The 20,685-nt window shown below is 38.0% G+C and overlaps 1 protein-coding gene across 4 annotated transcripts in view; it reads left to right on the top strand.

Annotated features, from left to right (window-relative positions):
- LOC115209032 (ADP-ribosylation factor-like protein 5B) overlaps nt 1–20,685 on the top strand; it is a 147,938-nt gene that overhangs the window by 98,367 nt on the left and 28,886 nt on the right. For all 4 annotated transcript variants that reach the window (XR_003881308.2, XR_004997285.1, XM_029777123.2 and 1 more), the window contains exon 4: nt 20,147–20,294. Coding sequence is in view for 2 of the 4 variants with exons in the window: in XM_029777123.2 (XP_029632983.1) it covers nt 20,147–20,294 (148 nt within the window). In the remaining 2 variants the exon portion in view is untranslated. The remainder of the gene's footprint in view (nt 1–20,146; nt 20,295–20,685) is intronic.

Below are 20,685 nucleotides of genomic sequence, written 5' to 3'. Positions count from 1 at the left end.
GTTTATGCTTTATATATTTATTTTTTTTAAATTTAGGAGTGGCTGTGTGGTAAGTAGCTTGCTTACCAACCACATGGTCCTGGGTTCAGTCCCACCTTGGGCAAGTGTCTTCTGCTATAGCCTTGGGCCGACCAAAGCCTTGTGAGTGGATTTGGTAGACGGAAACTGAAAGAAGCTCGTCGTAAAAATGTATATATATATATATATATATATAAAGCACCCACTACACTCACGGAGTGGTTGGCGTTAGGAAGGGCATCCAGCCGTAGAAACACTGCCAGATCTGACTGGGCCTGATGAAGCCTTCCGGCTTCACAGACCCCAGTTGAACTGTCCAACCCATGCTAGCATGGAAAACGGACGTTAAACGATGATGATGAGGATATGTGTGTATGTATGTATGTGTGTGTCTGCGTTTGTCTTCTCAACATCGCTTGACAACCGATGCTGGTGTGTTTATGTCCCTGTAACTTAGCGGTTCGGCAAAAGAGACTGATAGAATAAGTACTAGGCTTCCAAAAAATAAGTCTGGGGGTCGATTTGCTCGACTAAAGGCGGTGCTCCAGCATGGCCACAGTCAAATGACTGAAACAAGTAATAGAGAGTAAAGAGATATATATTCTTTGTTTAGTTATGAATAATAATCTTCTAATGTCCGTTGTAACTCTGACAGTTCAAAACCTTGCTACACTTATCTCCGGGATGAAACACATTTTACACTGCATTTAGTTAGTATCAGTGTTCTTTTTACCTTTTTTTCTCCCCTTTTTTCCTAATGCTGAATCCATTTGCATTTTTCATTAGTTTTCCCCAGACTTAATTTTTTGAAATTCTTGAAACATCACTGCCAAAATAGACCTTCGACAACCAATATTATTCCTCATGGAAAATAATACTCTAAGACAGTGGTTTTCAACCAGGGTTCCGCGGAACCTTAGGATTCCGCCAGTACAGTCCAGGGGTTCCGCAAGAAGTTACAAAACTGCTAAAATCAGCAGTAATTTTTAATTCTCCTGTGCAGATATGTTTGCATAAAACTATTAAATTATTGCACAGGGGTTCCTCGAGCCAGTGGAATGTTTCCTTGGGGTTCCGCTCCAGCAAAAAGTTTTAAAAGCACTGCTCTAAGACTACAGGAAAAACATTTCCTTTTTTCTTTTTTGGTTTGCAAGCTTCTCAATGTGAATTCATATGTTGAAGCAAATCTTGTTGTGTGATGGGAGGGTCAGTATGCCAGTAATAATGAGCACATGCACTGGTTCAGTATCACTTATTTATTGTTTATCATTTGGTTACACATTTAACCAACCAACTAACTAATCAATTGTTTTTTGTTTGTCAAAGTTCTTTCATTGCTATTAATAACCTAATCAGTGACACACCCTCTCTTCAAGGTCTGCTTCGAGTCTCAATGAAAAACAAATATTTAACAATGTAAAATGAACCTGGAACAAAGTGGTGTTTAATGTTGATGCACATGTCTATGAAGTTTCTCCCAGTATGCACAGATGTTTATGCATGTGTATACGCGTTGCACCACTTTCTTCTCAACCACATGGTTCTTGGTTCAGTCCCAATGCATGGCACCTTGGGCAGGTGTCTTCTATAACCTCGAGTTCACCGAGCCTTGTGAGTGAACAAAAACTGAAAGAAGCTTGTCGCATTTGTGTTTGTTTGTTTGTGTGTGCGTGTGTGTTTGTTCCCCACCACCGCTTGACAACCGGGGTTTGTGTGTTTGTGTCCCCATAACTTAGTGGTTTGACAAAATGAGACCAATAGAATAAGTATCAGGCTTGACAAAAAAATAAGTGCTGGCATTGATTCATTTGACTAAAGGTTCTTCAAGGCAGTGCCCCAGCATGGCCACAGTCTAATGACTGAAACAGATAAAAGATAAAATATACACACACACACACATACACACCTGTATACATCATTGTACTTAGCATGGGCTTTCCTGCTAATATTAGACTAAACTGTTTGTATTTCACTTCAGTTTTATTATCAGTTAACTAATTAGTTAATCAATCAGTCAACTAATTATCTGGCTTGTCAAGGTGCTTTAGTCACAGCTTGTGATCCTGTCAATGATGTGTCTTTCATGCAGTTGCTGATCACTTGAAGGTGTTCCCTACTCTGTCTTAGCTTCTTGAAATTTAATCATTTCAAGAAACAAATATAAGCGATTTGATATGTAAAAGTATCTTCCGAGCAAAAAGTTTGAGTGCTCAATGTAAAATAGCATTTTCTTTTACTTGTTTCAGTTATTAGACTGTGGCCATGTTGGTGCACTGCTTTGAAGAATTTTTAGTTGAATGAATCAGCCCCCAGTATTTTTTATCATTTAAGCCTGATACTTATTCTATTGGTTTCTTTTGTTGAACTGCTAAGTTATGGGGATGTAAGCACCCCAACACTGATTTTCAAGTGGTAGCAGGGAGACATAGGGAGACACATGGTTATACTTTACTTTTTACTTTTTTACTTGTTTCAGTCATGTGACTGGCCTTGCTGGAGCACCGCCTTTAGTTGATCAAATCGACCCCAGGATTTATTCTTTGTAAGCCTTGTACTTATTTTATCGGTCTCTTTTTTTTTGCCGAACCGCTAAGTTACGGGGATGTAAACACACAAGCATCGGTTGTCAAGCGATGTTGGGGGGACAAACACAGACACACAAACACGCACATACACACACACACAAACACGCACATACACACACACACACACATATATATATCTCTTATTATAAAAGGCAGATTTTATCTGCCTCCCTTTGGGAGTTATACAAATCTACAATATAGGATTTCTTCAATTACAATTTACCTAGCATTTTTAAGAGTACAATGCATCGCGTCATGCCAGGTCCAGTTTTTAAAATTTAAACTCCAATTAAGCAAAATTTACAGAAAACTCACATTCTGGTGTGTGTGTCAAATGCTTTTCTTAGTCTGGTTTACACCACACGCAAACGCACACACACACAAAGGGAGCGAATTGTTTCACTGACGCTATCACCCTTCTCCTCCTTTGTCTTTGCAAGTTTGCAGCTATTAAAGTGAAAACAGTGAATCCGACAGCGATAAAGAAAACGAATTGGTACCTGAATGGAGTGAAAATTTAAAAACTGTTCCTTTCGGTGAGTTTTCTGAAGAAACTGGACCAAGCCACAGACTTTCCCAGAAGAGTAAAGCCTTAGACTATTCTATTTACTTTTTCGAATGAGCCTATTTGAAATCATTACGCTAAACGTAAACAAACCGAAAGAAAGGATAGTTTGTTATTTCCCACAACCTTAAATGAAATTAAGGCCTATTTTGCCATAAATATTATTATGGGTATCAGAAAGTTACCCAGAATAACAAATTCTATTGTAAAATTTTGTTGTATACCCAATTGAATATTAGCTAATAACCCATTTTCTATAGCGATGTTTGAATAAAATTTTAATAATTTTACAGAAAGTTACCCAGAATAACAAACGAGCCCTTCTGGGTATTAGCGCGCGTCTACGATGAGTCTACGATTTAAAAAAAAATTACCATCATATTTTTCCATTTTAATGCATTTTTTTCGCTTTTATATAAGGGAAGTAACTCTCTAAAAATATCTACGATGTGTCAACGATTTAAAGAAAAATTTACCTTAATTTTTTTTCAATTTTTAATGCATTTTTTTGCTATTTTTTGGCTATAACTCTCTAAAAATGCTTATATAGTTATTTCCCTTACAACCCGAGCAACGCCGGGCGATACTGCTAGTATATATATATATATATATATATATATATACATACGACGGGCTTCTTTCAGTTTCCGTATACTAAATCCACTCACAAGGCTTTGGTCGGCCCGAGGCTATAGTAGAAGACACTTGCCCAGTGGGACTGAACCCGGAACCATGTGGTTCGTAAGCAAGCTACTTACCACAGCCACTCATATATATATATATATATGTCCATGGATATCATCATCACCATCTTTGTTTAACATCCGTTTTCCATGCTGGCATGCATTGGACGGTTTGACTGAGGACTGGAGAGCCAGCAGCTGCACTAGGCTGCAATCTGATCTGGCAATGTTTCTGCATCTGGATACCCTTCCTAATGCCAAGAGTGTAGTGGGTGCTTTTTACATGTCACTGGCACAGTAGCCAGTCGGGCAGTTCTGGCATCGATGACGTTTGGATAGTGCTTTTTACGTGCCACTAGCACAGGAGCCAGTCTGGGGTTACTGGAATTGGCACGTTCTAGTGCCACAAAATGCTCCTCACCCATCAGCCCAATTATTATTGTCCTTTCACTTCTTTGTCCTCGGGGATGAATATCATGTGGCCATTCAGGAGTGATAGTGTTGATGACCTTGATTTTGAGATTCAACGTATCTGCAACTCCTTGGACTGCCAGGTTGTCTGCCCATGAGCCATTTCTCAGCTCATCAATATACATGTCATAGGCCCTCCTCTGCTGCTGATTTAGGGTTTCATGTACAGATGACTGGGGTAGGCTGTTGTTAAGTTGTAAAAAGCCAAAGTAGTAATGCTTGTCAGATGTTGTCTCAAGATAGTCAATGAGCTTTTGTTGCATGTCGGGCCCATCGATGTTCTGCTCTCCAACTGAAGGGAGAGATGCTGATACAGCGTGAAAGCAGTAGTTACCATCCGCAGGGATCTGCTTTATCTTCAAGTTGTCCCTCTTAGCCAGATGTTCCAGCATGCAGTAACTGTTTCCAGTTGGCGTGGGTGACAGAGGAGCAGGGGATTCTGGTTGATCAACTTCCATCTCCTCTGGACAGGCTTTGGCTATTGCTTCCCACAACTCTGGATCATCATCTTCTCACCGATTTTCCCAGTCTGTGCAGATGATGATGATGTCCTTATACAAAGCGTTGTTCTGCTTCAACCAGTTGAATGCCTCCATCACCTTTTTAGGCCGAATGTATTCATGCATATAATGCCCTTTGTAGCAGAGCTTTCTTTTCAGTTTCAGAGCTACCAATTCTTCTGTGTCAGGAAGCCTCGGCAACAATGGTACCACAGGTTGTAGCTTTGATGGCATATTTGCTGCACTACCATGGATGGCTCTTTGTCTTCCTTTTGGCAGACCCACAAGCTTCATAAATGGGATCCTCTGACTGATCAGTCTCAGCTCTAGAGGCCTCAGGTCAGATAGTGCCAATGGTATTACACCCAGGCCCAAGCCATTGATCCATGATTGAACTGGGACTTTTCCATGCTTCATCGACGAATGGCAGGTGTTGCAAACCCATGATTTGTCATATGTTATCATTCCACTGCTTGCTTTAAGAATGTCGTCAATTCTTCTGTTTGTGGGATATTTCTCAGCCTTCATCTCCAGAACTGATGGTCGGTAATGCAGTCGGTGACAAGAGCAGCAAGCATAGATTGGTCTTTCCTTTATCTTAGCCACGAAAACTGCAGCACTTTCTTCCTCAGCCAATTGCTCTACGACCTTGCATCCTGTTTTTCTCTATGATCAGTTGAACCTTAGCTGCCTATTGTGTTTCTTGCTACCTATACCTGTGTATTCCTGCCCTGACAGACGCCCGGTGAGTCTCGGCAGCCTCCGGCATTTCATTCTCTTTAAGTCTCTACTTATTTGTGCTGTCAGACGCACGGTGAGTCTTGGCAGCCTCTGGCGCTTCCTTCTCCCTAAGTCATCGCTTTTTGCACTGTCAGTCGCATAGCAAGTCTCGGCAGCGTCCAGCGTTTAATTTTCCCTATGTCTTCATTTTTGTGCACTATCAGTTGCATGGCGACTGTCGGCAGCCACTGGTGCCTCTTCCTGCCTTTTCTTTTTCATGCACTCTGCATTTTCTTTCTTTCGTTGCTCCACACTTTTAGATCTATAGGGAGGCATGACTGCTGTGGTTGAATGTTTTTCTAAAGTAGGCCTACTATCTGATAAGTTACCCCTGTAACATCAGCTGGTGTCTTACTGAAGCTCTTTTACGAGTTATATTTTTCAAGCACAAGATTCAAATATGTGAAATTGTGAATGAAGTGCAACAGTTTCTACTACCATAACAAATGGTTCTGCATGTTACTGAGAAATTTGGAGAGAGCGAAACAAAAGCTTCTTTTAAGCAAATAACTCTAGACTTCTTTTTTTAAAAGAAACCTACTATCCCATCTACAAGTGCTGTAATACTTCATGTAAAGTAAATATAACAAATGAAAAATCGTTCAAAAATCCACAGAAATTTCCGGATCACTACCAAAATTTCATCATCTGTTCCATGTGTCATTACCAACTTTTCCTGCAAGTTTCATCAAATACCGTTCACAAAATTTTGAGTTATTTTGCACACGGGGAGAGACAGACAAACCAAGATTGTGTCTGCAAGTGATGGTGTGTGTGAGTCTGGTGCACGTGAAAGTGTTTCAGAAAATGATGAATTTAAGGCCTTGTGCCTATAGTAGAAAAGATTATTCTTAGACACAACTGGAGCTGTGTGTGTGTGTGTAGTTCACTATCACTTGTTTTCAGCTGATAGTCAGGTCAGTATGAACAGTCTTCAATATAAGCTACTTTTAAAAGAGGTATCTGTCTACTTACCAAACTAAACCTACCTACCTACTTTACATCCCTCTGTGGTCAGTATAGTATCAATGATCCCTCAAGGGTTCAGCATCAGTTGTTGCTACCACTGCCCCCTCCTCTGCTGCTGCTTTTATCAACCCTTGAATATGTTAGTGTCATTTAATTTCTGAACTGTTTCGCTGCCGTTTGTTTATGTAGTTTGATCTCTTTATCCACCAGTTCCTAGTAAGATAAATACACGAGTAAAATTACTAATAGAGAAACGAAAATAAAAATTTGGAAACAACTCCACTATAGGTTATATGAAAACCATGAACGTGTTTTCAAGGGAGATAATCAGAGGAAGGCTTCAAAGAACGTAACATTGTAATACTTCATGTAAAGTAAATAAAACAAATGAAAAATCCTTCAAAAATCCATAGAAATTCCCAGATCACCACCAAAATCCTATCGTCTGTTCTATGTATCATTACCAACTGCAAGTTTCATCACATACTGTTCACAACTTTTTGAGTTATTTTGCACACAGAGGGACAGACAGACAGACAAACACCGATGAAAACATAACCTCCTTCCTTGGCGGAGGTAATAATCCTTTCTACTATAGACACAAGGCCTGAAATTTTGGAGGAGGGGCTTAATCAATTATATTATCCCCAGTGTTTGAATATACTGGAGCTTAATTACATTAACCCCGAGTATTTTTATTGACTTTCAAAAAGATGAAACTCAGGATTTGAACTCAGAACATGAAGAGCTGGAAGCAGTGCTACTAAGTATTTTATCCAGTGTGTTAATGATTCTGCCAGCTCGTCATAATAATAATAATGATAATGATAATAATAATAATGATGGTTTCAAATTTTGGCACAAGGCCAGCAGTTTTTGAGACAAAGAAGAAGTCAATTACATCAACCTTAGTTTTTTTAATTTTGGGCAGAAATTTTAAAGAGAAGGGACAAGTTAATTACATTGTCCTTGGTACTTGACCAATACTTTATTTTATCAAGCCCAAAGAGATAAGAGGCAAAGTTGATCTCAGCAGGTTTTGAATTCAGAACATAAAGAGACATATGAAATGCTGTTAAGCATTTAATCCAGTATGACAATTCTGTTGGCTTACCACCTTCATAACAATAATAATGATAATGCTTTCAAATTTTGGCATAAGGCCAGCAATTTCAGGGGAGGGGTTAAGTTGATTACTTTGACCCCAGTGACCAACTGGTACTTATCAACCCCAAAAGAATGAGAGGCTAAGTTGACCTTGCTGAAATTTGAACTCAGAACGTAAAGACAGATGAAATACCGCTAAACATTTTGCCTGGCATGCTAATGATTCTGCCAGCTCACCACTTTTAATAATAATAATAATAATAATAATAATAATAATCTTTTCTACTCTAGGCACAAGGCCCAAAATTTTGGGGGAAGGGGCCAGTCAATTAGACCAACCACAGTACGCAACTGGTACTGGCGACGTGCTGGCAGAAACGTTAGCACGCCGGGTGAAATGCTTAGCGGTATTTCGTCTGCGTTACGTTGTGAGTTCAAATTCCGCCGAGGTCGACTTTGCCTTTCATCCTTTCGGGGTCGATAAATTAAGTACCAGTTACGCACTGGGGTCGATGTAATCGACTTAATACCTATGTCTGTCCTTGTTTGTCCCCTCTGTGTTTAGCTCCTTGTGGGTAATAAAGAAATAGGTACTTAGTTTATCGACCCCAAAAGGATGAAAGGCAAAGTTGACCTCTGCAGAATTTGAACTCAGAACATAAAGACAAGTCAAAATACTGCTAAGCATTTCGCCCGGTGTGCTAACAGTTCTGCCAGCTCGCTGCCTTAATAATAAGAGTAATAATAATAATAATAATGACCTTACAGTCATAAAGCAAATAAGGAATAGAATTTGTGTTTCAGTAGTATATATATATGTGTGTGTGTGTATAGTGTGTATATACTCACATACACAAGCAATCTTTTATTCGGCCTTACAAATTTTGATATCTTGGATGGCTTCTATAATCCATAATCAATATTCTGATGTGTGAGGTGTTTTTCTTTTTCTTTTTTTTTTTTTTCTATTATGATTATTTATATGTAATCTTCCCATTTAGCTAACCTCTTTCCACCTACCATGTGACTGAGATTTTTTTAAGTGATAAATACATATTACCAGCTAATTGTAAGCTATCATCAGCGTGGATAATTATGGACATGGTTTATTGATTGCATTTAAACCTTTTGATTTCCTATTTTCACTTCAAGGACTTATCTCGAAATTCATCGTTGTTGATACTATAGCTTCGTACTTGTTCATGCATGGATTTAATCTTTTGTTAATAGCTCCTCTGTTTTATGGGTGGAGTTAAACATGGACATTAGCCAACCCATATGCCTCTTAATTTTCACTCAGTTAATTTGCATTCTGTTTTATGTAATTAAAAAAAAAAATATATATATATCAAAGCATATGCGGTTGTGTTGTAAGAAGCTTGCTTCCCAACCACGTGGTTCCGGGTTTGGTCCCAGTGCATAGCACATCGGGGCAAGTGTCTTCCACTATAGCCTTGGGCCATCCAAAGCCTTGCAAATGGATTTGGTCGAAGGAAACTGAAACAAGCCTGTCGTGTGTGTGTGTATGTTTGCCTTTGTGTTTGTGTTGTACCCCGTACTCATTTGACAACTGATTCTGGTGTGTTTATGTCCTTGTAACTTAACAGTTCATCAAATGAGACCGATAGAATAAGGCTTACAAAGAATAAGACCTGGAGTATATTTCTTTGACTAAAATCCTTTAAGGCAGTGCTTTACCATGACTGAAACAAGTAAAAGACTAAAAGAATAGCATGAAAATACATATGAGTATGGTTTTTGTTTAGTTCCTATTTAAAAAATTTTTTTTTTATCTAGTTTCAGCTCACAAGCTGTGGCCATGCTGGGGCACCGCCATTTAAAAAGTTTATACAGGTTCTGGTGAGGATCGAACTCACGACCTGCGTGTAAAGCAGACATGATAACCACTACACCATGAAACCTTATCTGTGTATCATCCTGATCAAGCAGACCTTTAGTGAAATATGGCATTCCAGTCATTTTCTTCACCGTTCTTTTTCTTTTACAACAGTAGGGTGTAATTTTAGAATGATTTGGCTGTCATTTCTAGCAGATGAGTGGTAGATCATGTATACCGGCTGAAACTGGGAGGTTATATTGCTGTGAGGATTAGCTGTTGGATTAGAGTTCATATCTGCTGGTTGAGCCTTAATATATTTCTGGGTAGAATATATTCTACGCTACCCCAGTTCACCTAGCTGTTAGAAGTAAGCATGGTAGCATCTAGGGAATTTTTTTTTTATCCCTTAATCAAGAAGAAGGACAATGTCCATGATCTTTCCTAGGGCCTTTGAGACTTCTAGGTAGAAGGCAACATCCTGAAACCAGAGACTTGTCTAAATGTTTGCAACAGAGTAAACTTTTCCAAAAGCACCCAGGAACTTGGTAGAATTCAAGATATCTGTATTCTGTTCACCAACGCTTAAAGTTTGTGTCCAACTGGTTAAACCAGGTGATAGATTAAATCTTCTATCCAAATAGATCATGGTCCATAGTAGAATTTGAACTCAGGACACAAAGAGTGGGGACAGATACCACAAAGTATCTCACCCCATGCTCTGATGGTTCTGCCAGTTTACCACCTGAGGCTGGTACTTAGCTGTAGTGAAGGCAATCTATCTAGGGAGATAACCTTACAATAAATCACTCGGTCCGTAGCTTAGAAATACTGGTTGACGTCCAGCGGGAACAGCTTTGTTTCATGGAGGAGGAAAGATCTTCTTTAGTACTTGGTTGTACAGTGCTTTCCAATGTGTGTAGTAGTGGCGCGCGCACACATTATTAGCCATTTGAAAAGACTATGAAATTTACAATTAACTGCACCAGGGTTCCTCTTCCCCAGGGAACCAAACCTAATGGTATACCTGCGGATGTAGGTCCAGCCCCTGCTTTGCCGGGTCCTGTCTCTGATCACGTTGCACCTCCAAGGGCATCCATTGACGGTGATGCCCTCAATCTTACCAGACGGGTATCACCTGATGGAGAAGAGTCAGCTCCCAACCAAACAACACCAAACAAACACCTCATCAGGACCGTGAAGTCTGGTGTAGCATGGTAAATTCCATTGTCTCGACCATGGTCAAACAATGATGATGATGACTTATCAATTCCAGGAGGATTAAAGGCAAAGTTGATCTTGATAGTATTTGAAAATTTAGAATTCAAAAAGCCAGAATAGTTGCTTCAAAACATTTCATCTAAAAATTGCTAACTACAATGGATTGGAGTATTCTCCTGAGAGATTTGGGGGTAGAGTTTCCTGTCTTCATTTACTTAGGTGTATGTTCTCAAGATACCATCTCAATTGTGTGTGTCAGCGAACTACTACATCGAATACGGAAATACTTCTTGCTCCTTCATTTATATACAAAGGTGGACAAAAATAGGTATACAGTTGTTTAATATGTGTGGAATGTTCTGTTCATTTCTCTATTTCTTTTTTAACCCTTTAGTGTTCAGATTATTCTCTCAAATGTGATGTTTGTTTATTTATATTGTTTTGAATTAATCATGTATTCTCTTGTAGTTTAGAGATTGCAGTGGTGTGGTTTCTTTAGTTTTAGAATGACATGGTAGGGCTGAGTTAAGAGGCAAGCTCTGGTCAGTTTCTGTATAAAACAGGTTAAATATTCTGGCCGGATATGGCCGGTTTGAATGCTAAGGGGTTAAACCTATGCAAATTTTATTGTAGAAAAAATTAGTTAAAAGAACATAGAATCATAGAACTCTTATCCTAAAAAAGAAAGAGAAATGAAAAGAATATTTCACCATTTCACTCCTATTAAGTAACTGTATACCTATTTTTGTCCACCCCTATATATGATGTGTGTGTCTGTGTAGACATGTCTGATGTGACTGTGTGATAAATTTAATACAGAAGGTGGTTGTAGTGAAAGTACAGTTGCTAGAATATGAAAGAGTTGGAAGAAGTCCAGAGAGTTGTTACTTCTATTGTCAACAGAGGGTTTCTTTCTCCATACAAAAAGCAGGCTGTTTTAAACATACATGCATTTGGAACATGATACTTTGTGACAGAGAAACGTGGGTTCTTAATGGGGAAACATTTTCAGACATTTAAGAGAAATGAATGAGTGATGTCTGATTTGTCGGAGAGGTGATATCACCATGCATAGAAGAGTGAACAATGAGTTACTGAGGTTACTGAGCGTTAATAAGATTTGCAGAGATACGCAGCATTACAAAAAGAAAGAAAAAGAAAAAAAAGACTATGTAATCCCCCCCCCCTTCTCTTTGGTTTTAGATGTCATCCTTATCATCAAATGAGATTAAGACATTATTCAGGTTCTCTTGAAAAGATTAAATCGATTGTTATGGCACTTTCTGCTCGGTAGAAATCAAGTTCTTTTTCTTTCTCGTTTTAACCCATTCATATTCATTATTTTCAAATAGACTGGAGGTCAGTATTTATATTAAATTATTAATGAATGCGAAATATTAAAAAGGAGTGAAAATTCTATTTCAGTCTTTTTGTTACGGTATTTCTGTCGAAATTCACTGCTTTTCATTTCCATTAATTTTGGGGAGAAAATGAAGGAAAAAAAGTAAAAGGTGTGTTTGGAATATAAATTAACCTGAAATTTTGATGGAAGGTTTCAACTGGAAATTTGTATCATAGAAGCAGGAGCAGTCTCAGATGGGTTGGTATTGAAAAGGTAGTTGATAGTATTGTAACTTAAAACACATGATTAAAATCATGGAAATAAGAAATGGAAACAATTTTTTTTTTCAAAATTCTGGAATTCAACATATCTGTGTCTTATTTACCATAATTTAAAAGTTTAGGCCCAGTTGGTGAGATCTAGATTATGATTATGATGAGATGTGAGTAGGAGTGGCTGTGTGGTAAGTAGCTTGCTTACGAACCACATGGTTCCATGTTCAGTCCCACTGCGTGGCACCTTGGGGGCAAGTGACTTCTACTATAGCCTCGGGCCGACTAAAGCCTTGTGAGTGGACTTGGTAGACGGAAACTGAAAGTAGCCCGTCGCATATATGTATCTATATATGTATGTGTGTGTGTGTTTGTGTGTCTGTGTTTGTCCCCTAGCATTGCTTGACAACCGATGCTGGTGTGTTTACGTCCCCGTAACTTAGCGGTTCGGCAAAATAGACTGATAGAATTAAGTACTAGGCTTACAAAGAATAAGTCCTGGGGGTCGATTTGCTCGACAAAAAGGCGGTGCTCCAGCATGGCCACAGTCAAATGACTGAAACAAGTAAAAGCGTAAAAAAGAGAGTAAAGAGTATAAGCTCAGTTTGTTTAACCAGTGCTGACCTTGGGCTACACAGCAACAACAATGAAAACAACATAACTCATTCTGCTGCTCCCTTGACATCAAAGCACGTACGTAGACATGTGAATCTGGACACATATTTGTATGTGTCTATGGCTCTATTGTTTGAGCTAGTGTAAATGACACAATTATATTCTCAATTCTCTGTTGTATACAAAGCAACATAACCTTGGTTGTTTCCTCTCTGTGTCTTCCCAACTTATTTTGACACTCTTTTTTCTCTTTTACTCTTTTACTTGTTTCAGTCATTTGACTGCGGCCATGCTGGAGCTCCGCCTTTAGTCGAGCAAATCGACCCCCCAGGACTTATTCTTTTTGTAAGCCCAGTACTTATTCTATCGGTCTCTTTTGCCGAACCGCTAAGTGACGGGGACGTAAACACACCAGCATCGGTTGTCAAGCAATGCTAGGGGGACAGACACAGACACACAAACATACACGCACATATATATATATATATATATATATATATATATATATATATATTTATACATATATACATATACATATATACGACAGGCTTCTTTCAGCTTCCGTCTACCAAATCCACTCACAAGGCATTGGTTGGCCCGGGCTATAGCAGAAGACACTTGCCCAAGATGCCACGCAGTGGGACTGAACCTGGAACCATGTGGTTGGTAAGCAAAGTACTTACCACACAGCCACTCCTACGCCTAGGAGAATACATTTGTGATTATTTCCCACTATTTTTTTAAAATTCTGTTTCTGTAGAAGCATATAGTGATATTGGCATTTGTATGGGTGTATATAGAAACTTGTGCATTCCCGAAATGTGGATTGTGGCGGCAGAAAGATGAAGGAACAGAACCATGATAAAACCTGATAATGATGGATAATCTGAGAGGATAAGCCTTTATGATTTCATTTTGGAGTCATGTAGATAAGAACAGTTGACTCTTCTATACTCTAATAAATATAATAAAGAAAGGAAAAAAAGGAAGAAAGAAGACAAAATTAATGTGGTTGATAAAGCTTAATGTTTAACTTGGTTATTGGAACTTTTGGGCTTGCGAAAAATAAAAATAAAAAAGATCTGAACAGTGTGTGTGTGTGTGTGTGTGTGTGTGTGTGTATGAGAGAGAGAGAGAGAGAGAGAGAACATGAATGTATTTAGAGAGGTGTGTGTATAGAGAGAGACTTTGGGTGGAAGGACAGATGCAAATGCACTTACCAAAGAATATGCTAAGAAACTACTTTCGCTTTTTGATAAAAATTTTGTGAGAAAGAAATTCGTTGTTTGATTGTGGGTGTTTTTCTTTCAGAGAATTGTGGAATAGAATTGCATTATATTAATGAAGGCATTATTAATAAAGAGATAAAATGACATGTATCACATGCCTAATGGTATTTACTTTTGTTCCTTTCTACCATGTTTCTATGCACCTGGTTAAATACCTGGATTGAATATGAGTTGAGATTCAGTTGATTTTTCTTTAGAAGTTAGAACTTAGGCCATTGAAAATTCCTTCAGATTGGTAAGATCAGTCTAGTTAATGTTCAGTTCTGACATCTTTAAGAATAATACTAGAATAATGTGGCCTGTGTGTGTGTTTGTGGGATTCCTAGAGGACACAGAACACTTAACCCAAGAAAAATTGGGTTAAGTGTTCTGTGCAGAGCTGAAGAGGTGCAACTCGGTGAGGCAATATCCGGAGAAGGGTTGTGAATCTATGTTAATAGGTTATGCAGCTACATAATTCAAAGGAGCAGAGGATGGTCTCGTATAATGAGAAGAGGGTTACGTTCTGGTAATGTTATATTTGCAAGGTTATCATGAAAGATCAATGAGCATGTGTTGGCTTTGAGGATTTTAGTGCACATGTTATTCATGGCTAAAAAGTGTGATGTATGAGATTTTGTCTTTAACCCTTAAGTGTTTAAACCGGCCATATCTGGCCCAAATAATCTACCTGTTTTCTGTTAAAACTGCCCAGATTTGGTATCTCACACCAACCTATAATGTCAATCTAAAAGCAGGTGATAACATCATCGAAATCTTAAAGCTACGAAATAATTGCATGATTAGCTTAAAACAATATGGATGAATAAATATTATATTTGACAGAATAATCTGAATGCTAAAGGGTTAATATATGTAGTACTGTGTCACTGTGATGTTGAATGTGACTAAGTTGTTGTCACTATTGGAAGGAGGTTCCATGATCTCTTGAATTTGTATAGAATGCTCGGGGTTTAAGTTGGACATGAATAACACTTGTGTATAGAAAGTTAAGGTAGACTGAAGAGTGGTATCACATGTGTGTGTGTGTTGCTAGAATTGTAGCCAGAAAGAAGACTGTAAGTAACTTTATTAAAACTTGAGGCATGCCAGATTAGAGGGAACCCATTCAGCACATGGTATGGTAATACTGTGTTAAACTGGAAGCATCAGTTCTAACAGATGTGACAGATGGAGCCTACAGGTAGGCAATTTAGTTAGGAGGTTGTATGCCAGACATGATGGTATTGCTTTTAACGAAGTTTAGTGAATGACATAGGAGAGCAAATTACCGGCATGTCTAACTAATGAATACCAAGCTGGTGTTTCAGAGGAAGGAGAGAAATTTGAGACGACAAAGTTTGTTTAAATGTTGCAACTGAAAGTGATAGTAACTGGGAGATTCAGCAATGTTGAAAATAGATGGTGCTCCATGTTATGGTATGATGGTCTATGAAGTGTGTAGATGAGAGATATACTGTTGTATGTTTCTGAAGATTAGGATTTTGGAGTGACCAGAATTTGTAGATGGGATACTTTTGCTGTGGCTGAGCAAGAGATAGAGCAAGTTTGTGTGTGTGTGTGTATGTGTGTGTGAGAGAGAGAGAGAGAGAGAGAGAGAGAGAGAGAGTAAAGGAAAGAAATGAGAGGACAAAGTTTGTGAGAGAGAGAGAGAGAAAGAGAGAGTAAAGGAAAGAAATAAGAGAGGGACAAAGAAATGAGAAAATATATACTTAATGTTATAGAGATGTGAATTGTAGGCAGACCATCATGTTTTTAAGAGAATTCATGTGGATGGCCTGTAAGTTAGTATCTTCTAGAATTTAGAGTGAACTAAAGCCATAATAAAATGCAAAATGGGGAAATTTAGTTAAAAAGAACATAGAATCATAGAACTCTTATCCTAAAAAAGAAAGAGAAATGAAAAGAACATTTCTCCATTTCACTCCTATTAAGTAACTGTATACCTATTTTTGTCCACCCCTATATATATATATATATGATGTGTGTGTCTGTGTAGACATGTCTGATGTGACTGTGTGATAAATTTAATACAGAAGGTGGTTGTAGTGAAAGTGCAGTTGCTAGAATATGAAAGAGTTGGAAGAAGTCCAGAGAGTTGTTGCTTCTATTGTCAACAGAGGGTTTCTTTCTCTATACAAAAAGCAGGCTGTTTTAACCCTTTAGTGTTCGCATTATTCTGCCACAATTAATGCTTTTTCATCCACATTGCCTTGAACTAATCATGCATTATCTTGTAGCTATGAGATTTTGATGAGGTAACTGTTAACTTTTAAAACGATATTGTAGGGTTGACGTGAGAGACCAGATCTGGCCAGTTTGAGCATAAAACAGGCAGAATACTTTTGGCCGGATATGGCCGGTTTAAATGCTAAAGGGTTAAACATACATACATTTGGAACATGATACTTTGTGACAGAGAAACGTGGGTTCTTAATGTGGAAAAATTTTGTAATGAAGGGTAGGGGCAACGAAAGCCAAACACTCTGTTTGATTTAATATTTACCTAACCTAGTGACTTTCAGTCTACCTTGAATATAACTGGTTTGATTTAACAAGATGGTATCAGCTGAAGAGAAGGGGATCACATGCAAACTCTCACATGCATGAAGTATTTTTGACCTAATTAATCAGCCACTATAATAATTAATTCTTTTTAGAGAGCATTGCTTTTTATCATCAATTTTTAGAGCATTGATGGAAGTGAAGTGTTTACATTATTTCCAAATGTAATTTATACATGCACTTCTGAAATAATAAACCTGTTCGTCTAAATCAGATAAAGAAAAATAAAATTAGGCAAATCAACAGAGTTGCGTGGTTTAAAGAAATAGCTCCTGAGTCATTGTAGTTAAAAGCATTAAAAAAAAAAAAAAAAAAAGCAATTCCGTTTTAGGTCTCTTACTATATAGGGTATCCCAAAAGTACCATTACAAAGGTTAACCCTTTAGTGTTTAAACTGGCCCTATCCGGCCCAATATATTCCACATGTTTTATATTCAAAGTGGCCACATCCAGCCTCTCACACCTAACCTACAATGCCATTCTAAAAATAAACAATCACATCACTGAAGCCTCAAAGCTATAAGATAATGCATGATTAATTCAAAACAATTTGAGTGAATAAGTATTACATTTAACAGAGTAATCTGAACACTAAATGGTTAAATAATATATTTCAGCCAAATCTGAACCAATTTACTTGAAAACTTGCACACTAGTTTTTAACATTTTCAGCAATGCTACACCAAAAAATTATACAATAAATTCACCTCATTTCTTTATTACAGCCTTAAGTTTACCAAGTGGCTTGCAAGACTTCTAGTGGTATTTCATTCCATTCATGCTACAGAGACCTCTTCAAAGCCATTACTAAACAATGAGATTTAGCACAAGCATTAGTCTCCAAGATGAACCAAATGCTAAAGTCCATTGGGTTGAAGTCTGAGCTTGAGAGAGGCCGTTCTTCCTTGGACAAGTAATCTGGGACATTGTCACTAAGCCACCACTGAGTCCTGTTGACATTGTGGGCAGATACTCCATCCTGCTGGAAAAGAAAGGGGCCACTGTTGAACAATTCTTGGCTCAAATGTTTCGCCACAGGCTCAGGAATGAGTTCATCATAGCTTGCAGCCTTGATTTTGACTTATTCAGGAATAAAAACAAGTAGAGTTTTCCCTGTCGAAGATACTCCAGCCCAAGCCATCGCAGATAAGGGTTTTTGCGTGTGGTAGATATAACCCTAGACATAACTCAGTGTTTTCCGCAAGGACCCTGTCATTTTGGCTGTTTTGAGCTTCTTCAATTGTGAACAGCTTCTTGTCTGTGAAGAGCACATTGTCCATGCCATGAGTATTGAGCCTCTCAAGCAGAGCACGACTCCTTGCGAGTCCCTTTCCCTTTGAAGCTGTTGTTAGGCCGTGAACTTTTCGGCATTTCAATGAACCAAGTCGCTTTTGACAACTCACCTCAAACATTCTCTCCCAGCTCAGCAGCCATCTTTCTCATGGAGCACCTTGGATTTCTGTGAACTCTGGAACTGAGGATTTTCTAGAGCCTGGAAGTCCTGACTGGCCTGGGATGTCCTGTTCTCGCATGACCTTGATCTTCTAAATCGATTGATGGTTTGATAGATGGACATTCGCTTCATTTTCAGCCAATTTAGAAGATTCAAAATTTCTGATGGCAACTTGCCTGCTTGATGTAGCTCAACTACAGCAGATCATTCTTGTTCCATTCTAATTTTGGACAAAACTATATCTTAAAGATGAGTTTCAGAACCTGAAAGAAGACAAAATCTTTAAACCAATATAAAATGATAAAATTGCCACTTTTTTTTATGTTAAACTAAGAACTTCAAAAAAATGTAACAGAACTTTTATGTCACCCTGTATTTTGTCTTTAAACTAAAAACTGAAATTATTGGTATTTGTTCTAACTGGATGATTCAATGAGGTAGCTATCAACTTACATAATGAAGTTCTTTATCCCAGTTCCTGTGTTGCTGCATTGTCTCTAGTGACAGTTCTGCATTCTTGTTGACTCAGTCAGCCAAGGCTCAAAAGCTATATTGAGGGAGGTACAGCTGATTGCAGCTGTAAGCAACAGCTTGAGCAGTGTATAATTATAGTCAACTATTTTGTGCTTTCAGCTGATAGAAATCGATTGTATTGACTATTTTACACACCTGGCTCTTGTTTGATGAACCTTCAGAAGATTAGAAGACAAATTAATCTTGATTTGACATGAGTTCAGGACATGACATTACTATGAGATACTTTGCTCTACACTTTACAGCTCTTGTCACTTTACTAACCTTAGAGTTTTACATAATCGAAGAGTGTTTTGAAGGATCAAACAGCTGTGTTCAAATTTCAAAAAAAGAAGAAGAAAAAAAGAACTGCAATAGATTGTCTTGGCTATCCTATTCAATATTTAGAATTTCTCTCCATTGTTTCTGACCTTTAACCCTTTAGCATTCAGTGTTTTGCTTATGTTAATTGCAGGGTTATGTCGTATATGGAGCCCCACTTGTAGAAAATAGAAATAAACAGCCTCCGACTGCTATTTCTAATTTCTTTCGGTATGCGGCTAAGCAACCTGTTGCCTGCCCCTTCTACTTATATACAATATATACTGAACTTCACAGAAGTTCCTGCTGCTAATGGTTATATTTACATACCGAAATCTACCAGTAAATAATTGTTGGTTTTTTTGAAAAACCATCGAAGAAATTATTTACTCTTATATTACCAATTGGGATTTCTCTATTTACATTGTTTTGAATTAATTATACATTATCTTCTAGTTTCAAAATTTCAATTGTGGGTTTGTATATTTTCAGAATGACATTGTAGGGTAGGTGTGAAAGGTTGGATATGGTCAGTTTTTATACAAAACAGGAAGAATATTCAGGCTGGATATGGCTGGATTAAATTCTAAAGAGTGAAATCTGGCCAGAGAGGCTGAATCTGGCCAGTTTGAACATATAACTAGTAGAATATTTGGGCTGATTTAAAATGCTAAAGGGTTATACAAACTGTATAAGGCAACTATATGAGGCGAGCTGGCAGAAACGTTAGCACACCGGGCGAAATTCGTAGCCGTATTTCGTCTGCCGTTACGTTCTGAGTTCAAATTCCGCCGAGGTCGACTTTGCCTTTCACCCTTTCGGGGTCGATAAATTAAGTACCAGTTACGCACTGGGGTCGATGTAATCGACTTAATCCCTTTGTCTGTCCTTGTTTAGCTCCTTGTGGGTAGTAAAGAAATATATATGAGGAGCTGTAGTTTTTGCTTTAAGTTTAAACAGAAAACTTTCTATGATTGATATCGTGAATAATAACATCAACAAATATAATTAATTAATTTTTTTTCTTTCCTTTCTTTTAGTCTGATGAATGAAGTGGTTCACACATCTCCAACAATTGGGAGCAATGTGGAAGAAGTGATATGGAAAAATATCCGTTTTCTAATGTGGGATATTGGTGGTCAAGAATCTTTACGTTCTGCTTGGAACACTTATTACACAAATGCTGAGGTATGGATTTTCACACACAATTTTAATTATATTAGCATCAACATCACTATTAATTTGTACAACTTGATTACTTCAGTGTGATGGGTTTGCTAAATTACCATTTAGCTTTTTTTTCTCTTTTTTTTAAACTTTTTCATAACATCCATGGAGTTGGTAAGTTCTATATATTCCCAAATTGTTAGGCATGGCTGTATAGCTAAGCTTATTTCATAGCATTGTGGTTCTGGGTAGGGCTGTGGAGTCCGTATACAAAACCTTCATCACTGACTCCAGTTTTAATTCCTCACTTTATTGTGTCACCAATTCAGGTGCCGACTCTCATTTCAGTTCTGATATCATCATCATCATCATATGTCTTTTTCCCATGCTGGCATAGGCTGGATGGTTTGAC

This window comes from Octopus sinensis, linkage group LG1 (assembly GCF_006345805.1).
Source record: "Octopus sinensis linkage group LG1, ASM634580v1, whole genome shotgun sequence".
In the NCBI taxonomy this organism is placed as follows: Eukaryota; Metazoa; Mollusca; class Cephalopoda; order Octopoda; family Octopodidae; genus Octopus; species Octopus sinensis.
This window is presented reverse-complemented; position numbering and strand designations above follow the sequence as displayed.